Source organism: Rosa chinensis, chromosome 4 (assembly GCF_002994745.2).
Source record: "Rosa chinensis cultivar Old Blush chromosome 4, RchiOBHm-V2, whole genome shotgun sequence".
NCBI classification, from domain to species: Eukaryota; Viridiplantae; Streptophyta; class Magnoliopsida; order Rosales; family Rosaceae; genus Rosa; species Rosa chinensis.
Window position 1 is genome coordinate 66,850,137 of NC_037091.1, and position 26,132 is coordinate 66,876,268.

At 38.5% G+C, this 26,132-nt stretch overlaps 4 protein-coding genes across 8 annotated transcripts; 3 read left to right on the forward strand and 1 right to left on the reverse strand.

Annotated features, from left to right (window-relative positions):
* Positions 1-399: 399 nt before the first annotated feature.
* On the reverse strand, positions 400-3,562 carry LOC112200274 (probable RNA helicase SDE3). The gene is made up of 4 exons (XM_024341304.2): positions 3,410-3,562; positions 2,011-2,913; positions 1,733-1,921; positions 400-1,439 (listed from the first exon to the last, which is right to left on the reverse strand). The coding sequence occupies exons 1-4, from the start codon at positions 3,437-3,439 to the stop codon at positions 549-551; spliced, it is 2,013 nt and encodes a 670-aa protein (XP_024197072.1). The 5' UTR covers positions 3,440-3,562; the 3' UTR covers positions 400-548.
* Positions 3,563-4,576: 1,014 nt separating this feature from the next.
* On the forward strand, positions 4,577-8,092 carry LOC112197794 (superoxide dismutase [Fe] 3, chloroplastic). Of its 2 annotated transcripts, none has more exons than XM_024338643.2 (9): positions 4,577-4,737; positions 4,896-5,027; positions 5,686-5,775; positions 5,862-6,053; positions 6,595-6,766; positions 7,190-7,263; positions 7,351-7,377; positions 7,477-7,500; positions 7,584-8,092. In XM_024338643.2, the coding sequence occupies exons 2-9, from the start codon at positions 4,911-4,913 to the stop codon at positions 7,707-7,709; spliced, it is 822 nt and encodes a 273-aa protein (XP_024194411.1). In that variant the 5' UTR covers positions 4,577-4,737; positions 4,896-4,910; the 3' UTR covers positions 7,710-8,092. The 2 variants fall into 2 exon arrangements, with proteins under 2 accessions (XP_024194411.1, XP_024194410.1); XM_024338642.2 differs by having other exon boundaries at positions 4,619-4,737; positions 4,883-5,027.
* A 149-nt stretch (positions 8,093-8,241) lies between these two features.
* Positions 8,242-10,156, forward strand: LOC112197795 (protein-S-isoprenylcysteine O-methyltransferase A). Of its 3 annotated transcripts, XM_024338644.2 has the most exons (3): positions 8,242-8,471; positions 8,990-9,072; positions 9,171-10,153. In XM_024338644.2, exons 2-3 carry the CDS (start codon positions 8,991-8,993, stop codon positions 9,815-9,817), a joined length of 729 nt encoding a protein of 242 aa, XP_024194412.1. In that variant the 5' UTR covers positions 8,242-8,471; position 8,990; the 3' UTR covers positions 9,818-10,153. The 3 variants fall into 3 exon arrangements, with proteins under 3 accessions (XP_024194412.1, XP_024194414.1, XP_024194416.1); XM_024338646.2 differs by lacking the exon at positions 8,990-9,072 and having other exon boundaries at positions 9,073-10,153; XM_024338648.2 differs by lacking the exons at positions 8,242-8,471; positions 8,990-9,072 and adding an exon at positions 8,500-8,967 and having other exon boundaries at positions 9,073-10,156.
* Positions 10,157-10,660: 504 nt separating this feature from the next.
* LOC112200363 (CCR4-NOT transcription complex subunit 9) lies at positions 10,661-15,744 on the forward strand. 2 transcript variants are annotated; one of them, XM_024341388.2, is made up of 10 exons: positions 10,661-10,812; positions 11,625-11,837; positions 12,679-12,750; positions 13,415-13,504; positions 13,785-13,827; positions 14,278-14,384; positions 14,715-14,810; positions 14,928-15,118; positions 15,202-15,271; positions 15,353-15,744. In XM_024341388.2, the coding sequence occupies exons 2-10, from the start codon at positions 11,658-11,660 to the stop codon at positions 15,461-15,463; spliced, it is 960 nt and encodes a 319-aa protein (XP_024197156.1). In that variant the 5' UTR covers positions 10,661-10,812; positions 11,625-11,657; the 3' UTR covers positions 15,464-15,744. The 2 variants fall into 2 exon arrangements, with proteins under 2 accessions (XP_024197156.1, XP_024197155.1); XM_024341387.2 differs by lacking the exon at positions 12,679-12,750 and adding an exon at positions 12,574-12,645 and having other exon boundaries at positions 10,662-10,812.
* Positions 15,745-26,132: the final 10,388 nt, after the last annotated feature.

Here is a 26,132-nt window from a genome sequence, read left to right on the forward strand (position 1 = left end):
GTACAACTTTGTCACCTGCCTCATATTGTGAGGCAGAAATGAAGTTGAACAAGTTGCCAAATCTAGATCGACGAGTCGATACGAGTTTGTTGTTTTGAACCCTATTTCATACCAATTAAACGCCCAGGATTCCGCTAACCCTCGCTTATAGTCTAAACTAGAGTTGTGCACAAGTACGTTTTCTGTCTTCCGTTAACCCTAGAGGAAGCTTCAGCTTCTTCCGCAGTATCAAATTCAAACCGGTTTTCACAATGATCATGCTCAATGGAACAACACAGAAGGCATCTCAAAAGATCAAAGAAACTTGACATTTCTTCACTCTTCAGTCTTTTCTGATCAAACAAAAACAAACTAGCTAGCAGCTGACTAATAAATGATCCATCATATGAGAATATCTAATTAAGTTGAGGTTCCTTCACTCGTGTTAAATTAAGCAGAATCAAAAATGTTGGCAAATTAAACAAGACCGAAAATGTTTACACAATTAACACAACCCAAATTCAAATAACAAATTAACAGGACTGAATGAGCACCACATTAAGCTCCATTTAGGTGTCATCTGATGTTGTTCTCATCTTACTGAGCCTTTCAAAGTATGATGTCTTCAATCCTTCGGTCCTGGCCATACCAGAGCGCACCTGATTTGGTTGATGATTGGCTGAACCTGTTACTATAACAGCTGTGCTCTCATTAGCAAAATTAGCCAGAGCTATCATTGTCTCTGGCTCAGTAGCCAAAGCAGCATCCACCAGAAAAATATGGCTGAAATGTCCAGCAGTGACGCCTTCATTGTGTAGCCGAAAGCTAGTAACAAATGTGGAGAAGATCAGCCTAAACCTCTGGAGTTCTGCGAGTGGAGGACAGGAAAAACATTCGCCGTCATGATCACATGAGAGGAGAATCTCAATAGGTACCTCATCTACCTCTCGAAATGCAGCATTGGTTCGATACATGTCACACTCTGGAATCACTTTCTTCAAACTAATCATCAGCTCGTCGCATGTGCTGTTTAAGGGGGCACATATGAGAATACGATCATCTGGAGAGCTTTTATAGATTTGCAATGCTGCTTCTCGAACAATCTCTCCTGTTTTTGATAGTTTATACGGTTTAGAGTCAGATTTTCCTGTACGAATCACGGAGCGTTGGCCCTCTATAATATAGGGTGGCGGGCCATAAAAGCCTAAAATCTGTCTAACTGCAGCCTTTGGTGTGGAATTATTGGAAATGATGATCTTTTCTGGAACACAATCAGGAAAGATGTAGTTCTGGAACAAAGGATATGATGCAGCTTGAACTGCAGCATGAGCTCTTTTAAAACAAAGTCTGTTAAATGAGAAGCTGATGTCATATGTGCGTTTCGGATGATGCTGATAAAGAAAGTCATGTCCGAAATCAACTAATATATGACTGCTCTTCACCACACGGTAGAGAATGCCCTGAGTAAAATATCATGGCATAGTCATGTTTATAACATGAAACACCGAGATCCTCAAACATAGAAACTACTGCTGGATATATATATATATATATATATATATATATATATATATATGGAATATTGTTGGAGCAACATTACACATAAAAGCTTACACCTTGTTGACCTGGACTTGCATACTGAAAATATGCAAGATATAAAAGGAAAATGCAGCATAATGGCAGAGCATGGTACAAAACATACACAATTACATAGTGCCTCGTATATGTATGCACGAAAATTCAAAAAGCTTACCTCAAATGGCTGAACATCCCTACCCGAAGGTCTTGCATAGACAAAATCCCTTGATAAAAGGAATGGGCGTCTCTCAGGAACTGAATCTAACTTCAATTTTACAAAGATTTTTTCATCCTTCTTTTTAGCCTTTATAATTGCCTCTTGCAAGTTCAATGTCACTTCCAACATTTGATAATCTTTCCATTTCTGAATCAAATGAAAGCAGAACTCAAGAGATCTTCTTGGAAAACTAGCTATTTGTGAAGGCACTTTAAAAGGGCACAGTTAAAGAATACCTCCAAGTAGACTTCCTCAGCATATAAGAGAGCAGCAAAGTAGTTCTTATAGGTTAAGGGAGACAATGGCTGGTCAAGAACTTTGGGCACTCTATCTTTCTTGATCGAAGCTTTAATGTTCTTGGGAACCTTGTATATAGGTAATGAACCCTTTTGCACCCATGAATAATATGACCTCCCCCGCTGATTGGCTACATGTGAGTGATGTGAGGAGAAAGCTCGCCTTAAGGTTGGAGGCAGCTTAGGGGATGATGGAGGTGATCCAGATGAAGATGATGAATGCTCTCTAGGGCAAGATGGAGGCGGTACAGAAGAACTCAACAATGCGGGTTTCAGTGATGATGGAGATGGATTAGATAAGCCCCTCTTGATCAATGAATAACCACATGTCTTCCCCCGTTGATCTCTTACATGCGAGTGAGCTGAGGCAAAAGTTTGCCTTAAGGCTGGAGGCAGCTTAGTGGACGATGGTGGTGATTCTGATGAAGATGGGGAAGATGGAGGTGATGGAGAATAAATCACCAATGGGGGTTCTAACGTTGATGGGGATGGACTAGATAAGCCCTTTTTAACACTCGGGTTTTTTTTCTTTCTCTGTCGGTTTCTTCTCTTTGATTTTGAGGAAGAAGCAGAAAGACTTGGTTCCAAGGACTGTGGGAACTTAGGGGGAGACGGAGATCGAGGTGGCTTAGAAGAAAATGATGAGAATGCAGATGATTTAGATGAAACCATTTCAGTCCATACCTGAACTGCCTTCCCCTTTTGATTGTTTCCCTGAGAGGAAGCAGCTGACAAATGTAGCTTCAGTTTGGGATCAACAAAAGAGGATTTGGGTGGTTTAGATGAAGATATTGGGGGTTCAAGGGATGACACTTTTGGTGGTGCTTGATCCATATTGTCCTCCTGTATTAAAGAACACACATTCAACAGTTAACCTCTATCTGATTGCCAAGAAAGTATTAACCAAACACGCAAATGATAAAATAAAATAAAGCAAGTTAACAAACATGAACTCTTTTAGCTGTTCAAGACACAATTGAGAAAAAGTTAACAAAAGATTTAGTCTTTTACTTTTAGTTGATCTCTTTTTGTTTGGTTGAAGAGAAATTTCAATGCCAAAAATGAAAGAAGAGTAATTAAACTGATGTGCTATTGCAGATTCTTAGTTTTCGAGCTTGTAACAAATGAAATCTGTGCTTCGATCATTTCTTTATGTACAAACCATTCATCAGTATCCAAACAAAGCAAAAGCATAAAAGAAAAGTAAGTTGAGTGCATGCAAATGGATCAAAGATATGAAGTTCACCACAATGATCCAAAGAAGTAAACATCGATCAGAAGCAAAAGAAAAAGGAAACAAAAGGCAATATAGACGGAGATCAAGATATACAAGACATACCTGAGATGGATGAGCCAGTGAATGATCCATTGAGAGATTGAGAGAGTCGTATAGATTAGGCTGAAGGTTCCATCTTCTTTCCAAAAGCACTGACCAATGACCATGACTTGATATACAAATGCGGGGTCCAACATGATGTGATTAGGTGGTAGCAAAGTCACTGACTTTTAAGAAGACTTTGAGAGGACTCCTGTTGTAAAACTGATTCCTGAAAACTCTGTGATACGATATTATCATTGATACACGTATTATTGAACAAAAACAGTACTAGAAAGAAAAAAAAACTTAAAATACGACTTTATCTCATGTCCTTGATAGGGAAAAAGAAACTCTGCTGCCAATGGAGATCACATTCACACCGAAAGAGATGCTTATCATATGGAAAAAGTCCGAACAGATGATTATAATTATCTAAAAAAAAAAGAAAAAGAAAAAGAAAAAGAAAGTCCCGGTGGAGTTGGTTCCATTCCATGGGGGGATTGTAATAAAAATGTTTGCATGTGTGCCACCACTTTTGTTGTATTGTGGGTGGTAAGCAGTCACAAGATGAAATGATAATAAGCGTCTTTATAAGTTTCGAGTGCAGGGCTCCACGAAAGTAAAATATAAGTTTAAGTATAGACTCACTGATCATGTCATTGTTCATATATAGTACAGCTACGTACTGCATAATTATCAAATCCTGGATGCATGAGCTTAATTAATGTTGGATATGGGTTCTGCAGATATATGCATACATACCATACATAACTGAACCAGACCTGATGGACCATTGCAACACGAGTATGCAGTAACTGCATTTGCTTCTGCTGGGAAAGAAAACAATTTCAGCCTTTTTAATTTGTGGGAAATAATTAAATGAGAACAATACTAAAATCATTTCAAAAACAGAAGAATTGCTCAAATTGCTTCTCAAGTGCCAGAAAAGAAAAAAGGAAATGAGGAGCGATCACAGCAGAGGAGAATGTAGTTGAGTCGGAGACAGGGTCATCCCAACTTCAGGTGCTCGAAGAGAGTGATTTGTACGTGACTGATTTGAGTTGTTCAAAGTCAATCATGACCTATCTTCGTGTCGTGATCTAGTGATCTAGTCAAAGAGGAGAAGGGTAGGAAAGACATTTTATTCATTCATACTCCGATCCTTTGTTTTACTTGATATATTTTTTATGTTTTTACAGGAGGGATAAAATTGAAAGCTTTACTGCTGCTTTTTCGTGTCCGTCCAAGTCCAAGGAGGAGAGGGCTTTGCTTCAACTCGACTGAACCTTACCCAAAAGCAATCATACCTGAAGCCGCAATCGGAAAGCTCTAAACTTGACTGCACCCAGGTAATGCTTCTCTCTCTGTCGAGCTAAACTGTCTTTACTTTCCATTTCATATTGGATGAGTTGGGGGACAGTGGGCATAAATAATTCTCCTCTTCACTTGTTCAGTATATCACTCTCTTGTTTTCTCTCTGATAACTCAAACTAGAATGATTTCACAGACCTTCTACTGTGAAATGTTATCCTCTCTTACCAGAGCAATGTTATCCTCTTCTTCTCCTCCTCCAAGCTCTCATCTTTTGTTGACTCACTCTTCTCACTGTTTGAAGACTCCCAACCTTTCTCATCGTCAGGTACTTGCCGCTTTCTATTCTTCTTAATTCTTCCATGCTTTGGTTGTGCTATATGCATATTGGGAATAATTCATCCTTTTTATTTATTTATTTAGATATGTCTTTCTGTAACTTTATGGCTTCATTGCCACCTTCTAGTAAACAGCTTTTGGTCTGTAACATCTATTGCTACTTTCCTTAGAGTATTATCAGTGAACTAGATGTGCATTCATTCAAACATTTTAGAAATCCAAAATGTTGATGAAAGTTCTGGGTTTTCTCCTGTGTTGATTATAATACATTTCGAGATCGGAGTTTATACATTCTCCTATTATTGGTTTTCTGATTAGCTAGCGACAATAAGAATGAAGCCGCTAATGTAGGTGTTTGCTTATGAAATGTTGAAAGTCTAATATTACGAACTATTTCTTTTAGTATTTGAAAGCTTATAATTCCAGATAGTTGTTTATGTATCTTTTACTGTCTGATTCGAGGGGATGAGTACTCCACAGGGGAAGTTGAGGACTTCTTGAATTCAGTTCATTAGTTTTTTGAGCTTCTATTGAATGTGTTTAAATAGTTCTGGACTACTGTTTCAATTTCATATGCTCCATTGTAGATTTCTTTTACGTTGTATTGGTTTTACATAATGTGTCTGTTGATTTTATGTATTCATCAGTGTAAGCAGCAGAAAAGATGGACCCATGGGTCACAGAGAGCTTCTAGAGTTGTTGCTTACTATGGCTTGAAGGAACCACCTTATAAACTTGTAAGTACAGAATCCCTCCTTATAAATTTTTGACATATCATATCATTATACATTCCTTGAGTGATCTGCCACTGTTTCTATTTTAGGATGCTTTGGAACCCTATATGAGTCGGAGGACATTGGAGGTTCACTGGGGAGGCCATCATCGTAACTACTTGGAAGGTTTGAACAAACAGCTAGAGAAGAGTGACATACTGTATGGCTACACTTTTGATGAACTTGTCAAAGCAACATATAATAATGGGAATCCCTTACCAGAATTTAACAACGCTGCCCAGGTATCAACTTAGATTGTCAGCTATATATTACTGGTCAGTGACAGGAAACATTCGTCTGTGGGTGTTTATACGTTTAGAGGAACATTTATAAGTGATCATGTAGCCTGGAGAGTATCTTCCAGGTATAGCACGCTTTACTTGTAATGGCAGAAATGATAGAGGTATAAGTAGAGCAAGGGTGGATCTGGGTGAGAGGTTGATGGAGAAGAATTGACCACCAAGTAGGACTGTAAACCGAGCATGCTAGATTCTGGCTTTAACTTCTTCAATTTTTTTTTCTTTGGTTGATTATCCTAAAAGTTTTTCATGGTGTTTCATACTGGTTAAATATTGAAAGTTTCAAACTTCAATCCTTTTTTTCTGGGTACATCATTTTAAAAAGGTTCAAACCGAAGACGTGTTGCAGAAGGGGATGTGAGACCTTTTGCATTTGTTTGGTAGTTCATAGTTGATATGAGACAACAAGGCAAACTATTCTTTATTTGTAGTTTCCATCTGAGTTGGGACTATGGGATGAGATTCTTTGACTTTCTCCTTGCAGGTCTGGAATCATGACTTCTTTTGGGAATCCATGCAACCTGGAGGAGGGGACATGCCCAAACTAGGTGTACTTGAGCAGATTGAAAAGGATTTTGGTTCCTATACAAGTTTCAGAGAGAAGTTTATAGAGGCAGCGCTAACTCTATTTGGCTCAGGCTGGGTTTGGCTTGTTTGTAAGTCCTTTCTTAATTCAATTTCTGCATCTGTGTCAATGTGCTTGGAATTCTTAAGGAATGAAAAACCCTCATTTGGAGCTTTCTTTTAACGTTTCTAGTTAGCCATCATTGTGTTGAAGGATAATGATAAACAATACTCTATATTATTCTTCTTGTAATAGAAGTGCAAGAACCTACATCGTATATCCATGTCATAGATCTTGAAATTTCGATAGATAACAATTATGATATAGTTATCAGGTAATCATGACTATTATTATGCACTCGTGCTTGACATTGTTCCAGAAGATTGCAAGCCACCAAGTGTATTATTGTTACGAAGTGTTTGTACAAACCTGCTACGGAAATCATCTTATGGCCTTGTTTTGTGAATAATCTCCTGTCATTACTTAGTATTTTCCTTGGTTTCATTTTTCCTAGTAAAGAGAGAAGAGAGACAACTCAAGATAGTTAGAACTTCAAATGCCATTTGCCCACTTGTCTGGGATGACATAGTAAGTAAAGCCATTGTTTTTGAATACTATTTCTTACCTTTTCTATTATTTTAGAAGTTGCATTGATTGTCATCTCTTATTGTGCAGCCGATAATCTGTTTGGATATGTGGGAGGTGTGTTCTCTCTCTCTCTCCTTTTCTTCTCCCTTTGTGGAGATGAAGATGAATTTTTTCTTCAGTATGCTGATAATGTCTTGACTTGCTTTCTTGCAGCATGCTTATTATCTGGATTACAAGGTATGTGTCTACTATAAGCTTCACTTTCTGACCACAACCTCAAGTATTTTATGACTAAACCTTGGGTATCTTGTTGTTAACAGAATGAGAGAGGAAAGTATGTGGATACATTTATGAACCATCTTGTATCTTGGAATGCGGCAATGGTGCGCATGGCCCGTGCTGAGGCGTTTGTGAATTTAGGCGAACCTAATATCCCTGTTGCTTGAAATGCTTTGAGATTATAGAGGTAGTGCAGGCTAACTATTATCAAGAGACTCCCCTAATGAGTTTATGCTAGTTTTTGGGGAATCCACCGGAGTTTGAGGTAGATTTTGATCTGTTTTCAAGAAAGAGGACATTAGTGGTGCTATTGTGCTGAGTTGCCCTGATGCATAGAGTGTGTCACAAATACTGTGATTTTAGGGTCAACACTCTCAACAGTAGAGAAGAAATTGTACGAATTCTAGTAATGACAGCGAGATGTAATGATGTATTTTTTTGTGGCCTGGAAGTTCAAGGGCAGAGAATGTACCACACTCAAAGCTAGCCATATAAAACATGATCGAGTTGAGAGCAATGGAAAGAAATGGCAACCAAGTTATTTGTTAAAGCAGGCACACTTTGCTCCTCATCTTTATCCCTTTTTTGCCATCTTTTCAATATTCCTTTCTTAAAATTCAAATGGGGTCATTGCAATACCCCATTTGAATTTGAATATTTTTTTTTTTTTAGAATCATTTGAATTTGAATTTGGTTGGTCATTATTCATTAAGCACTAAAAAGAGCCCTAATTCCTCAAGAAGAAACAAAAAAGAAGAAGAAGAAAGAAAAGTAAGTATAATAAATAATTCACAAGGGATTATAATTAAGAAAAGAAACATAAAATAAGAGTAGCGTCGCAGAAACGGTGGTCACCGGTCAAACACAGAGCAGCAGCAGCAGATCGCTCCGGCCAGTCATTCATTAATCATCATCATCATCAGGAGGAGGTAAGCTTTCGATTCCATTCATGTTTTTTCTTTGATAAATTGAATTGGAACCCCATAATCAATTCCATTCACGTTTTCTTTCTTTTGAATTTCCGCACGAGCTCAATACCCGGTCGGTCTTCTGGGAAACCACATGAATTCAAACTTGCTTCTTGTTTCGAAATTGAATATGAGGTTGTCTGCTTCTGGGTCCCGTGATTTACTTGGATGAAATTGAAACTAGAAATCACCATATCTGTGCTTGTTTGCTTTACAAAGCTTGGTTTAGTTCTCTATGTAACTTAATTGGTGTTTTAAGATTTGATACTCAACAAAACAAAAACCAACTTAATTCTGTTCCAAGCCTTCAACTTCGAATGGTACATCATCATAAATCGATTCTCTGTTGTTGCATTCACAACAATCTTGTCTCCCGAGAAAGCTTTCACACACAACTCTTGCACTGGAAAATAAATCCTGATGCTACGAGAACTTTTGCATAACAGCATCCTCAAAGGTATTAGTTTTATTTTGTGCAGGATGTCCTTCTTGAAGCATGTTTGCGTTGATATTCAGAGACAATTTTCGGTCTTCATCTCATATACCGTTTCATCCTTTGCAGGTCTGGATTAAAAGCCCCCAGAAAACTTTTTGTTTCTACATTTCAGCTTGCAAAACATAGATTGCTAGTCCTTCACTGAGGCCATTGATTCCTCTTAGGTCTCACTTCCATGCAGCAGAGCCAAAACTTGATTCACCCTATTGTAACAAAGATGGAGCAAGTCTTCACTTACACAGCTTGCCGACAGTTGTCTCAGATGTTTGCGGCGATGATCTTTTTTCATGTTTCAGAATACATTTTAGCAGCCAGCATTCATGGGAAAACTAATGTTACTCTAAAATCTCTTCTGATCAGCAAAAACTACCTTGTTGCGATGATCTTTTCCTTGCTGGAGTACTTTATTGAAATCATTTTGTTCCCTGGTCTGAAGGAGCACTGGTGGGTCAGCAACTCAGGCCTTGCAATGGTTATAATAGGGGAAATCATTCGGAAGATGGCAATAATCACAGCTGGTCGCTCATTCACACATCTCATAAGGACTCGTCCCTCTGAGCATCACCAGTTGGTTACGAATGGAATTTATAGAGTTGTTCGTCATCCAGGTTACTGTGGTTTCTTCATCTGGTCAGTGGGCACTCAGATAATGCTTTGTAATCCCATATCAACAATTGCATTTGCACTCGTAGTTTGGCGCTTCTTTCAACAAAGAATTCCTTATGAAGAGTTCTACTTGAGGCAGTTTTTTGGGTCACAGTATGAGGAATATGTGAGGCGGGTTCCTTCTGGGGTGCCTTTTGTGCAGTGAAGATTTAAGCATTGCTGTGGGCACAGTTAAATTGCTCTTGTTAGACATCTACCTGCATCAAGAATTAGAATAGTGGCTTTCAAACTCATAAGTTGGTTGCAGGTGGGACTCGGGCTATTTCATCTCCTACTGCGTGCGGCTTTTAGTCCTTGTTTGTACCATTATACTTTTACATATCACTTCATCACTTGACTGGTTAAAGGTGTTTGTGTTAAGGCGAGTCTGTTGTTGTGGCTCATGGTTGCTGAAACTGAAAGATTCATGAGACAAATCATAATACCAATTGGTCCAATTTGTATACATTAAATGGTGGATGAATCAATATTCGCAAGGCAATTCTCCACAAGAATTAAATTCAGATGAAATCTTTATCTGTATTTTGTTCACACATACACAGAAACAGTTTCTATTTACCTTAAATTCAGATAATCATGATTAGGAAAGACTTTTTTTGTGCATTAAGCTTGTGCTCTGGATAGTTTGGACTATCCAACCAAGAGAATCACCAGAGTTATTTTTACCCAAAGGCCCTGTTGGCTGTTGCTATCTAATATCACCAAATTATGCAACATTCTTGTTGTGAATATCATCTATTCCTAACACTGAGATATATATTGTCCAGTATCATTTGGGTGAGTAGTATAAGTCTCTCATTCGCAAGTGAGAGGTTCTGAGAGTACTAATTGTTGCAGCTTTGAGCTTGTCAATGTAGTTAAAACAAAACACTGAAGATGTGGTGATATTTTTACTGTTTTACTTTTTACTAATGGTTAATTAGGATTAGGAATTAAGGAGTCTGGATGCAACCGGAACCAGAAGGGCCCGGGTAGCACTTGACTCGAAAAGAATTAATGATTACCATAAACTAGAGGCTTTAAGTGTGGGCCAACTCCCAGTACCTGTTAACCCGAAGATAAAAAACCCGAGCCCGACGAAGAGGGACATAAAAGCCAGAGAGAGAGAGAGATCAGCAACGTCTCCGTAGTCCGCCAAAGGTGAGGAACCTGCAACCAAATGATCTGCTTCCTTCAACTATAATTCTATGTCTTCTTTATGTTTTCATGTTCACCATGCAATTATTTTACAAAAGCGTGATGCGATTTTATCTATTCTCAATGCTCACTTATATGAATTGAATTTGGCCCCCCCACACCCTTCTGATGTTCAATTTCTTGTACTGGGTGGTTTTGATGCATGTTGGTTAGGTCACTTGCTCATAACTCTTTTTTTTTTTTTTTTTTTTTTTAATACAACACAGCACCAACTAAGCGTTCCTGGTGATTTTCCAAAAATTCTAATCACTTTTGATTACAAAATTGGAAAGGACGAAATCTTTCGTGCTCTTGAGCTATAATGGGGTGATCGAGAAACCCAGATTTTCAACCAATTCTGGGATTCAAACCTATCAGTTGATATTCGATATGTTAAACATCCACTAGAAAAAAAAAAAAAAAATTTTGTCTTTGTGTGTGAGCAGGAATTTCTAATGTTGCTAAATTGTGAAATTATGAACTTGTTCTTGTTTGTACAAGTGTGCCAAAAGAGAAGATCGTGCACCAGTTACTACATTCACAGCTGGTTTGGTTTTGTAGATTGCCAAACAAACTTAAATTTTGTTACTTTTGTTCCATAACAGCCCATAATTAACAGTTAGTCGTTCTTTTGGTAATGGGCACGTCAAGTAAATATTAATCTCAATATTTGGTTTCCATTTTCATTTCCACTTGTCTAATGTTTCTGTTTTGACCTATTACTTCCTATTAAATTTGTATCTTCAATCTGAAATCTTGATACCTGACTTGTGTAGTGACAAAAAGTGAAGTGAGGAGATTTGCAATTAATGGCAAATCGGTCCCAGTCCCTTTCAATAAATGTACCGTATGGAGGTCCAAGCGTTTCGGCACCAACCATCGCTGGATCTCAAGCAAACAAGGATCGGAAAATGGCATCGGCGGAGCTCTTGGTGCTTGACCTAAGTAATCCAGATCTTCGAGAAAATGCGCTTCTTGAACTTTCTAAGGTGAGCTACACCAAGCTTTGGTTCTATCACTTATTATATCAACAGTGTAGTGTCAAGTCTGCTCGGTATTTTGGAATTTTGTTGATCTTTATTAATGTCAATGCTTTCTTTGTTCCATGTTTGTTTATAGAGATAACTACCAAAAGTAAGGGTGGCAATGTCTGACACAAAACGATGACATGACTCAGACCCGACATGAAGTTACCACCCTATTTTGACACAATAAAAATGCTTCAACAATATTATTTTGGCAAAAATGATAAACTTTTTTCGATCTTTTTATGTATTGTACGAGTCATTGTATAATTTATAGAGTGACTTTTAGTTTGCAACATATGTCAGTTTTTTTCTAGAAACAACACGATTATAAATGGGTCAAATCGAATTGGCATCCCTTCCAAATGATTGAAGGTTCCTTTGTTATCTACAGTGAAAGGTGCAGAATTTTAGCATTTTCTTTATTACATAAGGTCTTTTAAACTACTTGGAGCGGCTTGTTAAAAATGTTTTATGGTAAACTAATCTGCATACTTTCAACAGATATATGTTATATGTTTGTGATTGTACAATTTTTTTTTTTTCACGAGATATTCAAGTTAATTATTCTACATCGATTGCATGTCATAGCCCTCTTTTATTTGTACTCATGTTTTTCCTTTAGGTCATAATGCAATTAATATATACTACATTGGTATGCTGCCATATAAACTGTGTGTCTTTTGGTTTTATTTTTTAGAACAAGGAATTATTTCAAGATTTGGCTCCTTTCGTGTGGAAATCTTTTGGTACTATTGCTGCACTCATACAGGTAACTTGTGTTTCTTTCTGTTTTTATTTATAGAAGAGAGATTTTTTTCAAGATTTGGCTCCTTTGTTGTGGAATTCTTTTGGTACTATTGCCGCACTGTTACAGGTATGTTATTTAAATTGGTATACTAGTATGGTGATAGTATTTTTTGTCTCGCTCTTTACTAAATTGGAATCTTAGTATAGCTCCATATCGCTTGAGTGCAAATGTCTCATGTTATTTTCACATGGTTTCGTAGGTCTGAACATAGCTAGAAGCCTAGATCGACCACTCAAGGACAGAGCCAGAGTTTCAATTTGGCGTTGCCTAGGACTGGGGGAATTGGCTGGGATATAGTTGGCCTGTGAGCTAATAATAGATTATGAAAAAGTCCTTAAAAATTTTGGTTGAGGCTATAGCCCATATAACCTCTAAGAACCTCTGTCCTTGCAACCACCTGAGGAATACTTTGGGCAAAATATAAATACTGCTGCTTCTTTTACATACTTCTTTGTAATTTGTTATATGGAAATAGCTGAGGTATACCACTGGGAAAGCTTTTTATGGTTAATTGTTAGTCTAAGATGTATATGAATTATTTTGCTAGATAGATCAGACAGTTTCTTGAAGCGGCATATTGAGAAATTTATTGTGTTGATTTGTTATCCATGCACATGCTTCTGTGCTCTGTACATACCAGCTTGGATTTTAGGATTTAGATGCTTACTGCGGTTATTTACTCTTTTTTATTAATGCGGTTCCCTTATGTGGATTGCATTTATACTTGCAGGAGATAGTTTCAATATACCCTGTTCTGTCGCCACCAAATCTGACTCCGGCACAGTCAAATCGAGTTTGCAATGCTCTTGCTCTTCTTCAGGTCACATTCTTTCCTTTTGCTAGTTTCTAATTTTTGTTATATTATAATCATTACATCAGCCTTGCTTGTTTTGGCTGTATTCATTGAAATGAGAAGCTCATTCTGACTCATAGTGATGATCACATGGATGGGCTTCTTCTTCTTCTGCTAGTAGCGTTATTTTCTGGCAACGGCCATTGGACAGTCATAGACTTTAAAGATCAATTTTGCTTTTGTCAGTTACTGTTCATGAGTTCTTCTGACTAACAATTCTCTTGTCAAATCTTCTATTTGCTACCAGTGCGTGGCTTCCCACCCAGATACAAGGATGCTGTTCCTCAATGGTAAGTTGGCCTTTGATCTGTTTCAAGTTGTCTTTCTTGTCACGTGGTGGAATATTGATGTATGACAAGAAACAGGCTGTTATTTTCCCTATGACATCACCATTTTGTGAATTTAAAGATTGTGGCTTATGCCCTGACCTTCTTGAACTTTCTCTTTCATTAAATTTTCAGTCCACTAAATAAGGTTCTACATACTGAACAGTTTGATTTATTTCTTTATGAAGCATGGATAGGGATATATTATGATGTACATATTAGGGAATATCTAGACATAGTATCTAGATACTTAATCACTGAATGACTGCCAATATTTAGGTGGGAATCAAATACATCCCTTTTATGTTATGTATACAGTCTTCCCCTCTTAATGGGTGCTTAAATGTGCATATTCATGATAAGCTGTTATATGTGTTATGCTTATTTAGTGATAAGCTGTTATATGTGTTGCAGCTCATATACCCTTATATTTGTATCCTTTCCTCAATACAACGAGCAAGTCAAGACCATTTGAGTACTTGAGGCTTACAAGTTTAGGTGTCATCGGAGCCTTAGTCAAGGTACTCTTTTCTTGGATAACTTCTTGATCATTTCCTTCTTAGGTCAAACTTTCACCCAGTTTTGGGAATTGATTTTGCATACTGGCTTTGGCTGCTTAATTCTTTTGAAAATATATGTAACTAGTACTTCTATAATCTTCTTGTAAATTTTTAATTAAGACTAGATGCCATTGTCTTCTGTCTCTCCCTCTTGCATGGAGGCATGAAGAGACACAGATAATGGATGATGATATAGTATTCTGCACTTGTTACTTAGTTTTTGTTCATAAGTTTCTTATGATTCCATAACATGTTTCTTTTCTTTTTCTGTTTTCATTCTTTTTTTGTCAGGTTGATGATACAGAAGTTATTAGTTTCCTTCTGTCAACAGAAATAATTCCATTGTGCCTTCGTACCATGGAAATGGGCAGTGAACTCTCAAAAACAGTTGAGTGCCCTGATTATTTCATGTAAAGTGTCCTGATTATACTGTATTAGGCCCCTTCCCTCTTACATGGGGCTGGTTCAGAAGTACTTGTCTGACAAATGGTCTTGTTATGGCAGGTTGCCACATTTATTGTTCAAAAGATTTTGTTGGATGATATGGGCTTGGATTATATTTGTACAACAGCAGAGCGGTTTTTTGCAGTTGGTCGAGTGTTAGGGAACATGGTTGCAGCACTTGCTGAGCAACCCTCGTCACGCCTACTGAAACATATAATTCGATGTTACCTTCGATTGTCAGAAAACCCAAGGTACTAACTCTTTTTTTTCCTACGCCCTTTAAGTTTTCTCTTAGTGCTCTAACAAACTTGTTCTTTGTTCTTTTGTTGTGCAGGGCTTGTGATGCTTTAAGAAGTTGCCTTCCAGATATGTTAAGAGATGCTACTTTTAGTACTTACCTTGTTGTAAGTATTTCTTTTATTCATTCTTCTTGTCACTTTTAAAAAGATTTTAATGATAATTCTGACAGTCATGCTCATCTCCAGGAAGATCCAACAACTAGGAAATGGCTGCAATTGTTGCTCCAAAATGTTGGAGGGAGCCGGATTCCTTCGCTACAAGCTGGGGGAGGATTTGATCACATGATGCTGAATTAAAATTATTGCGTAGTTCACATTCTGGGGAGGATTCAGTCACATGATGGTGAATTAGTTATGTGCATTGTTCTTTAGGACTGCCTCACTGTTGCATTGACCGTTCATGCAACAGCATAGACAGTGTCCTATTCTCTTGTTATTTATTTATCTTACTGTTACTGCATAGCATAATTAGCTTCTTGTAACCAAGAATGCCTGGTCTTAAAAACCAGTAATCTAATATTTCACCTTCTGGGACCAATTGTTTGGGTTTTACATTGTAAATTTGTAATTAGTATTAAGTATTAACTAAGCTGCATCATGAGAACGCAAAAGTGGACTGGTACTGCTTTCCATCTGGGAAGACTAGTTCTAGGCTTCTAGCTACCGATTTCATACCTTGGTCGTTGAAGGTTTCACCTTATGGACTTATTCCAGTCAGTTAACCCACCAACAATGTCTTGTTCACTCCGTTTCGCAGCAGGCCATAAGCCGTAGGCGTGATTGAGGGAGGAATTGGGGACTGCGAGTTGTGTGGTCGAGCAGGAGAGGTTTGTTAAGGTCTGCTGATAGAAACCGTCTGGTCTTCTTTAAAGCCTCTAGAGTCTAGACTATAGTCTTTGCAATGAGAGGTCAACGCTGGAAGCGTGAAGAGCTTCGTCACAAGTGTGTATCATCAAGAGGGAAGAAGCAGTGGGGGAATTGGAATTGGAGCCGAGGGATTGGACTATTGGAGTGTGGAATAGGGCTGTCAATTCCGACACGACCTGATAACACGACTCGAAACCTGCACGAAATAAAGCGGGTTGAACCCGCACGATTAAAAAGCGGGTCAGCCATGGGTCAACCCGCCATGACCCATTTAATAAATGGGTCCGCCACGGGTCAACCCACCAATACGAAGTGAACCCGTATAACCCGATTATGCTATACTTCTTCTTGAAATTTTGGGCGTTGGGAGTATTTGATCATAGGATTAGACAATTTGAAATATTTTTCTTTATAATTATTGGATTTAATTATTTATGAATATATATATATATATAATTATTTATATTCTTAGTCTTGTGGAGTTTTTAGTGAATTCAATCAATTTATGCATTTTTTTAGTTAAATGGGTCGCATTGTTAACCCTTAAATGGGTCATTTTGTCTAACACGACACGACCTATTTGTTAAATGGGCTAAGCGAGTTGGAAATGGGTAACCCGTTTAATAAATAGGTTGGGTTTGGGTTTAAATTTTTGACACAATTATTAAATGGGTTGGGTTTGGATTTGTATATTGCGACACGACAAATACCTTGACCCGACACGAACCCAACCCGACACGACCCATTGACAGCCCTAGTGTGGAAGAGGACCGTGTGAAACGAGTGGTAAAAGTCCTTGGCATGGCAGATACGTTCATATGAACAACGTAATTGGCCTCTTCTTTCTTGAATCCGTTGACTAATAGCAGGCGGCCTAGATTCAGCAACACTATTATTATGAAGTATGAACCAGCACACAAGAATAACCCGATTTAGTGACCCCGTTTTGATTTCTTCACAATCCAATGGCTGTGAATATCGATTTATAAATAAGGCTAGAGTCGATAGAGAAATTGATTGATTCTTTCTTCTTCCTATTTTAATTAATTAGCCTCTTGGATGAACAAAGGAAAAGGGTACGGGAGCTTCTTTTCTTATTTGTACAGCTATAGTTGCTTCGGTATGTGCAAAGACAATGTTGAAGGAACATTCTCGCATGTGTAATTAATTAGGGTTGTCAATTCCAACACGAGCTGATAACATGACTCGAAACCCGAAGGATTAAAAAGCGGGTCGGCCGTGGGTCAACCCGTTATGACCCATTTAATAAATGGGTCGGCCACGGGTCAACACCGTCAACCCGCCATACGAAGTGAACCCATATAACCCGATTATGCTATACTTATTCTTGAAATTTTGGACGTTGGGAGTATTTGATCATAGGATTAGATAATTTGAAATAATTTGCTTTATAATTATTGGATTTACTTATTTATGAATATATAAAATTATTTATATTTTTCGTCTTGTGGAGTTTTTAGTGAATTTAATCAATTTATGCATTTTTTTTAGTTAGATGGGTCGGATTATTAACCCTTAAATTGATCATTTTGTCTAACACGACATGACATATTTGTTAAATTGGTTAAGCGGGTTGGACACGGGTAACCCGTTTAATAAATATGTTGGGTTTGAGTTTAAATTTTTGACATGATTATTAAATTGGTTGGGTTTGAGTTTATATCTTGGGACACGACAAATACCTTAACCCGATACGAACCCAACCCGACACGACCCATTGACAGCCCTATAATTAATGTTGTTTCATTAACACAAATCTAAGTAACGGTTAACTATCTAACCATTTGGGAATCCAGGTGACATATAGATTCTTGCTTGCAGTGAAATTAAGTAATTAAGAAGGAATATTATGTGGTACGACTCATTTCTTAACTTGGTTTGGAGATAAAACGACCAATATAATCATAATGAAGCCCATCTCATCTACAAAGGTGCTTATGCCTCCCAGTCCCAATATAAATAGCTGAGCTAGAAATCTGAAGCAATTCCATACTTTCTTCTACATGGTACATACCCATATTGGGGTATGGTATATATTAGCTAGTTTTAGTTTCTAGTTATGCATACTTATATACGAATATGTACATGTACTCGATCGAAACTAATCGTCACATGCAATAATAGTATGTAGAAACTAGAACTTTCCGGGTATTTATTGTGGAAGTCAAGCCACTTGTGCAACTTACTTCATACTTAAGTTGTTGATAGGTCAAAGATTGTGGCTTACTTTCCAACATATGATAGTTGTAAAGATTGCATTTACAACTCATCTATAGCTAAGAAGCTAGTTGTAACCTCCTCTATCTAGTATAAATAGAGGTCTTGAGTTATAGAGTTGTAATCTCATGTTGTGGTGAGTGAAAACAAAGAGAGAGAGGGAGTGGAGTTTAGAGAGAAAATGGAGATTTCTCCTAAAACTCAAGTGTCTTTCCTTTGTTAGTGTGTATTTCCTCCTGTTATAAGAGAGAGGGTATTCTCAATTGTTGCTCTCCTCATTGCAGAAGAGAAATTGTTGTATCCTTTTGCTATAGTGAAATCCTTCTACAATTTGCCTATCATCTTGTGTTTCACTCATTTTCATAGTTTCTACTTCAGTTGTAATTGGGTGCCCCATACCACAACGTTCCTAACAATGGTATCAGAGCTCCGGGTTTATAGCCGGTTTTCGTGCTAAAGTGAGATCCAGTTAGTGGAAAGGAGGCATCTTCAACAATGGCGACGAAGTATGAAATAGAGAAGTTCAATGGGAACAATTTCTCATTGTGGAAAATGAGGATAAAAGCGGTCTTGAGAAAAGATAACTGCTTGGCAGCAATTGGAGATAGGCCTGAGGAGATCACTGACGATGGCAAGTGGAACGAGATGGATGGCAATGCGATTGCTAATCTGCATCTAGCACTAGCCGATGAAGTATTGTCAAGTGTGGCGGAGAAGAAGACGGCGAAAGAGATATGGGATACACTTACAAAATTGTACGAGGCCAAATTACTACACAACAAAATCTTCTTGAAGAGAAAGCTTTACACCCTTCGGATGATGGAGTCGACGATAATGACCGACCACATCAACACACTCAACACCTTGTTCTCACAGCTCACAGCAATGGGGCATAACATAGAGACGGGTGAACGTGCTGAAATTCTACTTCAAAGTCTACCTGATTCGTATGATCAACTCATCATCAACTTAACCAACAATCTAGAAATACTAATCTTCGGTGATATTGCAGCTGCGGTTCTTGAAGAAGAAAGTCAGCGCAAGAGCAAAGAAGATAGATTGGGTGGCTCACAACAGGCCGAGGCTTTGATGATAACGAGAGGGAGATCAAAGGAACATGGTATCAGAGCTCCGAGTTTATACCACTGTTAGGAACGTTGCCTATCATCTTGTGTTTCACTCATTTTCATAGTTTCTACTTCAGTTGTAATTGGGTGCCCCATACCACAACGTTCCTAACAGTGGTATCAGAGCTCCGGGTTTATAGCCGGTTTTCGTGCTAAAGTGAGATCCAGTTAGTGGAAAGGAGGCATCTTCAACAATGGCAACGAAGTATGAAATAGAGAAGTTCAATGGGAACAATTTCTCATTGTGGAAAATGAGGATAAAAGCAGTCTTGAGAAAAGATAACTGCTTGGCAGCAATTGGAGATAGGCCTGAGGAGATCACTGATGATGGCAAGTGGAACGAGATGGATGGCAATGCGATTGCTAATCTGCATCTAGCACTAGCCGATGAAGTATTGTCAAGTGTGGCGGAGAAGAAGACGGCAAAAGAGATATGGGATACACTTACAAAATTGTACGAGGCCAAATTACTACACAACAAAATCTTCTTGAAGAGAAAGCTTTACACCCTTCGGATGATGGAGTCGACGATAATGACCGACCACATCAACACACTCAACACCTTTTTCTCACAGCTCACAGCAATGGGGCATAACATAGAGACGGGTGAACGTGCTGAAATTCTACTTCAAAGTCTACCTGATTCGTATGATCAACTCATCATCAACTTAACCAACAATCTAGAAATACTAATCTTCGATGATATTGCAGCTACGGTTCTTGAAGAAGAAAGTCAGCGCAAGAGCAAAGAAGATAGATTGGGTGGCTCACAGCAGGCCGAAGCTTTGATGATAACGAGAGGGAGATCAAAGGAACATGGCCCCAGTGGGAGTCAAAGTCAGAGTAGATCAAAATCTAGAAGTAAGAAGAATGTCAAGTGTCATCACTGTGGCAAGAAAGGGCACTACAAAAGGGAGTGTTGGCGTCTCAAGAAGAATCAAGAAACCAAAGGAAAAGGTCCTGAGTCATCAAGAGCTCAGGGTTGTGTAGCAAGTACCACAGATGATGGTGAAGTCTTATACAGCGAGGCAACAATAGTTACTGAAGGGAGGAGAAAGTTTGTTGATATCTGGCTTATAGACTCAGGAGCAACATGGCATATGACTCCCCGGAGAGAATGGTTCCATCAATATGAACCTATCTCAAGAGGAATTGTGTTCATGGGAGATGATTATCCCTATGAGATCGCTGGTATTGGTACCATCAAAGTGAAGATGTATGATGGTACAGTTCGCACCATTCAGGAGGTACGGCACGTGAAAGGCCTGAAGCAAAATCTATTGTCTTGGGGACAATTAGATAATAGCGGATACCAAATCCATGGTCAACATGGGATCATGAAAATAGTTAAAAGGTGCGCTTGTGGTGATGAAAGTGGAAAAGATAGCTGCAAATCTGTGCATGCTTAAAGGAGAAACACAATAAGAAGGAGAAGCATCTATAGTGTCAGTAAGATCTTTAGAAGAATCAACGATGATGTGGCACCGTAAGCTTGGCCACATGTCGGAACGAGGTTTGAAGATTCTCACTGAACAAAAGCTTCTTCCAGGGCTCAAAAAGGTTTTGTTACCCTTTTGTGAGCATTATGTCATTAGTAAGCAGCACAGATTAAAGTTCAGCATTTCTAATGCTAGAAGCAAAGCTATCTTAGAACTGATCCATTCCGATGTTTGGCAAGTACCAGTTCCATCCCTAGGAGGTGTAAGATACTTTGTGTCTTTTATTGATGATTACTCCAGGAGATGTTGGGTGTATCTAATCAAAAGGAAGGCGGACGTGTTTCCAGTTTTCAAAGTATTCAAAGCGCGTGTGGAGCTTGAATCTGAAAAGAAGATCAAGTGTTTGAGGATGGACAATGGAGGAGAATATATCAGTAATGAATTTGATAACTTCTGTAAACAAGAAGGTATCAAGAGGCAGTTCACAGTGGCATACACTCCACAACAAAATGGAGTAGTAGAGCGGATGAACAGAACCTTGTTAGAACGGATAAGAGCGATGTTGAGGACTGCGGAGATGGCCAAGTCATTTTGGGCAGAAGCAGTGAAGACCGTCTGTTATGCAATCAATCGGTCACCATCAACTGCAATTGATCTGAAGACGCCAATGGAGATGTGGACTGGTAAGTCAGTTGATTATTCTCGCTTACATACATTTGGAAGTCCTGTGTATGTTATGTACAACGCCCAAGAAACATCAAAACTGGATCCAAAATCCAGAAAATGCATTTTCTTAGGGTATGTTGATGGAGTTAAGGGGTACCGCCTGTGGGATCCCAATGCCCACAAGGTGATAATCAGCAAAGATGTAATATTTATAGAAGACAAGGTACAAGGAAAAGAAAATGATAGCACTTCAAAAGAGAAACCAGAGACTATTACAGTTCAAGTTGAAGATAAACAAGAACATGAAGTTCCAGATTCTTCTGAAGCGACACTAGAGCACGAAGAACAAGAACAAGTTGAGTTTGCAACTCCACGAGTTCGACGGTCAACTCGGGAAAGAAGAGAACCAGCTTGGCACTCAGAATACATTATGGAAGGAAATGTTGCATATTGTCTACTAACAGAGGATGGAGAGCCATCAACTTTCCATGAGGCTACAAAAGGTCAAGAAGCTTCTTTGTGGATGACAGCAATGCAAGAAGAGATTGAAGCCCTCCATAAAAACAAGACATGGGATCTTGTTCCGCTACCACAAGGAAGGAAGGCTATTAGCAACAAATGGGTCTACAAGATCAAACGAGATGACAATGACCAAGTGGAGCAGTATCGTGCTAGATTGGTGGTGAAAGGGTTCGCTCAGAAAGAAGGTATTGACTTCAACAAAATATTCTCTCCTGTTGTTCGACTCATAACAGTTTGAGTAGTCCTGGCGATGTGTGCTACATTTGACTTATGCTTAGAGCAGTTAGATGTGAAAACTACGTTTCTTCATGGAGAACTTGAAGAAGAGATTTACATGCTCCAACCAGATGGATTTGAAGAAAAAGAAAAAGAGAACTTGGTTTGCAGGTTGAACAAATCTCTATACGGTCTCAAATAGGCACCGAGATGTTGGTATAAGAGATTTGATTCCTTCATCATGAGCCTTGGATACAACAAACTTAGTCCAGATCCTTGTGCTTACTACAAGAGATTTGGTGATGGTGATTTCATTATTCTGCTGTTGTATGTTGACGACATGTTGGTAGCGGGCCCCAACAAAGATCGTATTAAAGAATTGAAGGCACAGTTGGCTAGGGAGTTTGAAATGAAGGACTTGGGACTAGCAAACAAGATTCTAGGGATGCAAATTTACCGAGACAGAAATAGTAGGAAGATTTGGCTCTCTCAGAAAAACTACTTATAGAAAATCTTGTGTCGCTTCAACATGCAAGATTGTGAGTCAATCTCTACCCCTCTTCCTATTAATTTCAACCCCTCTTCCTATTAATTTCAAGTTATCCTTAAGTATGAGCCCTAGCAACGAAGCAGAGAGGATGGAAATGTCTCGTGTACCGTATGCATCAGTAGTGGGTAACTTAATATTCGCTATGGTTTGCACAAGACCAGAGATTGCACAAGCAGTGGGAACGGTTAGTCGATACATGGCGAATCCTGGTAGAGAGCATTGGAATGCTGTGAAGAGGATCCTGAGATATGTCAAGGGTATCTCAAATGCTGCATTATGTTATGAAGGATCAGTTTGGTGTCGATCCTCTATTGGCCCAGCAGAAACATAAGCAGTGTGGACATGGCAAAGTAGAAAGGATAGAAGAATTGCAAAAGTGACTTTAAGTGGGAGATATGTGGAAGTAAAGCCACTTGTGCATCTTACTTCATGCTTAAGTTCTTGATAAGCATGATCTTCTTGATTGGTCAAAAATGGAGGCTTGCTTCATGCTTAAGTTCTTGATAAGCATGATATTTTTGATAAGTCAAAGCTTGTGACTTACTTCATGCTTAAGTTGTTGATAGGTCAAAGATTGTGATTTATTTCATACTTAAGTTGTTGATAGGTCAAAGATTGTGGCTTACTTTCCAACATATGATAGTTGTAAAGATTGCATTTACAACTCATCTATAGCTAAGAAGCTAGTTGTAACCTCCTCTATCTAGTATAAATAGAGGTCTTGAGTTATAGAGTTGTAATCCCATGTTGTGGTGAGTATAGACAAAGAGAGAGAGGGAGTGGAGTTTAGAAAGAAAATGGAGATTTCTCCTAAAACTCAAGTGTTTTTCCTTTGTTAGTGTGTATTTCCTCCTGTTATAAGAGATAGGGTATTCTCAATTGTTGCTCTCCTTATTGCAGAAGAGAAATTGTTGTATCCTTTTGCTATAGTGAAATCCTTCTACAATTTGCCTATCATCTTGTGCTTCACTCATTTTCATAGTTTCTACTTCAGTTGTAATTGGGTGCCCCACACCACAACGTTCCTAACATTTATCAGTAATAATAAAGTAGGCAGGCTGGCTGGATTATGTGCATGGAATCTTCCTGTTGGCCCTTTGTGTTTGTGGTTGTTCTATTGTTCTAAGACTTGAGAAGACTTGAGATGGAGAGCGATTAATTGCACGTCAAGATTAATTAGAATGGAAGCAAGATATATATGGGCCAATTTCGATTAGGCTACTCGATGACGTGATGAGTCTGTCACAAGCCACTTCTTTCAAGTCATCAAGTCATGGTAATCTAATGATCTTGAATCCTCATGATCATTCATGTACGTACACACCTAGCTACATACGTCTCTCGTATATATGCAACTATCACACTCGATGCAGGGCAGGCGGGGGATCGATATATATAGTTGCTAATTTCATGAGAAATTAAGGAGGTGGCACCGGGCAAATAGTTGCTATGACTTTTAAGGGCAGACGTCGACCTCTAGCTAGATAGCTTTTCTTTTCCGATCCCGGCCCCTTTATGAAAAAAGCAGGTTAGCAGGGCATATACAGCTATATATAACGCATGCACTAGTTGCTCTTTGAGCTTTAATCTTTAATAATTGAAGGCAGGATAGCTAGCTAGGTCCTCCAACAGGATTTGGTTTGATTTAGTTTGGTTTCAGCTCCATGGATCTCTCTCATCCCTCGTGCCCATGCCAAACTCGATCCCTTCGTCTCTCTTTTACTTCAATTTCTTGATCATATATGTAATCTGTTCGGTCCTATCAGCCAGTCACTATCATGCTCATCACTGTCACTATATGTATGCATTGTGTGTGTGTGTGTGTGTGTGTATATGTATATGTCATTAACAGTGAAAGTAAAACACATCAAGCTATAGCATATTTGAAGAAGATGGATCACGAAGAATAATATCTAAGAACGTAGCTCTCAATCTTTGACGATGGATCATAAATATTGTACACGTTCCTGTACGTATAACCATAGAGCCATACAGGAGTCTTGATCCATCACCCACTAGCTAGCTACTACTTGGTACTTGATTGAAGATGAATTAATAAAGCTAGCTAGCTAGTTCCGATTACTAGAAAATTTTACTATGGTTTGGTCCAACCCAACGGCCGGATTTATGCGACATTACATAGAATTAATATGCATGAAACCCATGAATTCATGAATGTGACATTACATAGAATTAATATGCACGAAACCCATGAGTTCATGTATTGATACGTAGTGCAACACTACAACACTAGAACCTAGTTTGATCGTTAACGAAAGAAGAAAAGAAAAGAAAAGAGATCGGATGGACAGAAGAACATGGCAGGCCTAGACAGAGACAGAGAGAAAAAGCTCCGTATATAATTAATTGTGATCGAAGACATTAAATTAAAGATGATAAGTAAGAAGGGTCCGTGGTAGCTAGGTAGGGTACGTGAATGCGTGGCAGGCCAGGCAAACTTCGACGACGACGACGTCTCTACTGATCTCATCGATCGATGTAAATTAAATTAATTAACATTCATTCCCTTGATCTGTGCATGCCAAACAATGATCGATCGACCAATCTCTCGAATTAGAAGGCCAGCGACTAATTAAGACACTGCGCGCATGAGTATGATTAATTATTAAGGATAGCTAAGCTAGCTTCGATCTTGTAATTAACATGTAATGCATCTTCATTAAGATATTAACCCATGCCCTTCACTAGTAGTCACTAGTCCGATCTATTCATTAATTTTTGGAATATTTCTTGTAAATTACTTGACCTTCCTTGCTGAAAGGCTAAAATGGCCAATAAAATAAATTGAAAATGATTAATTGGGTGATGCGTGTGGTCTCCGATCACTTATTTAATTGACCAAGAAACATATATGCCTTTCTGCATCGATCTAGCTACGTACTGCTCGTACGCTGTTATACGTATATATACTGCTCTCTCTCTCTCTCTCTCTCTATATATATATATATATATATATATATGGACACATGCCATCATCTGGCTCTGCTAGTCTGCTTATTCCTGCTTGTTGTCTGGGTCAAATGTTTGACCACTAACCACCACACATGCAATTATGCAGGTGCTAGGCTAGCTATATGAAAATTCAAACAAATGGGGCTGAGAGATCTGGCACACACCTACGCTACGTACGTATAAGTTAAGTTATATTTTATACTCATCCCCCAATCTGTCTTCCACTTGGAGCTGGCTGAGACCCTCCATCCATCATTCCATGCATATAAATATATAATTAGTAGGTGCCATTCTCTTTTATTTTCATTCCCCGATACTATGACAATATTCTCTCTAATCAAATATTACCGTACAGATACAGGATTCTC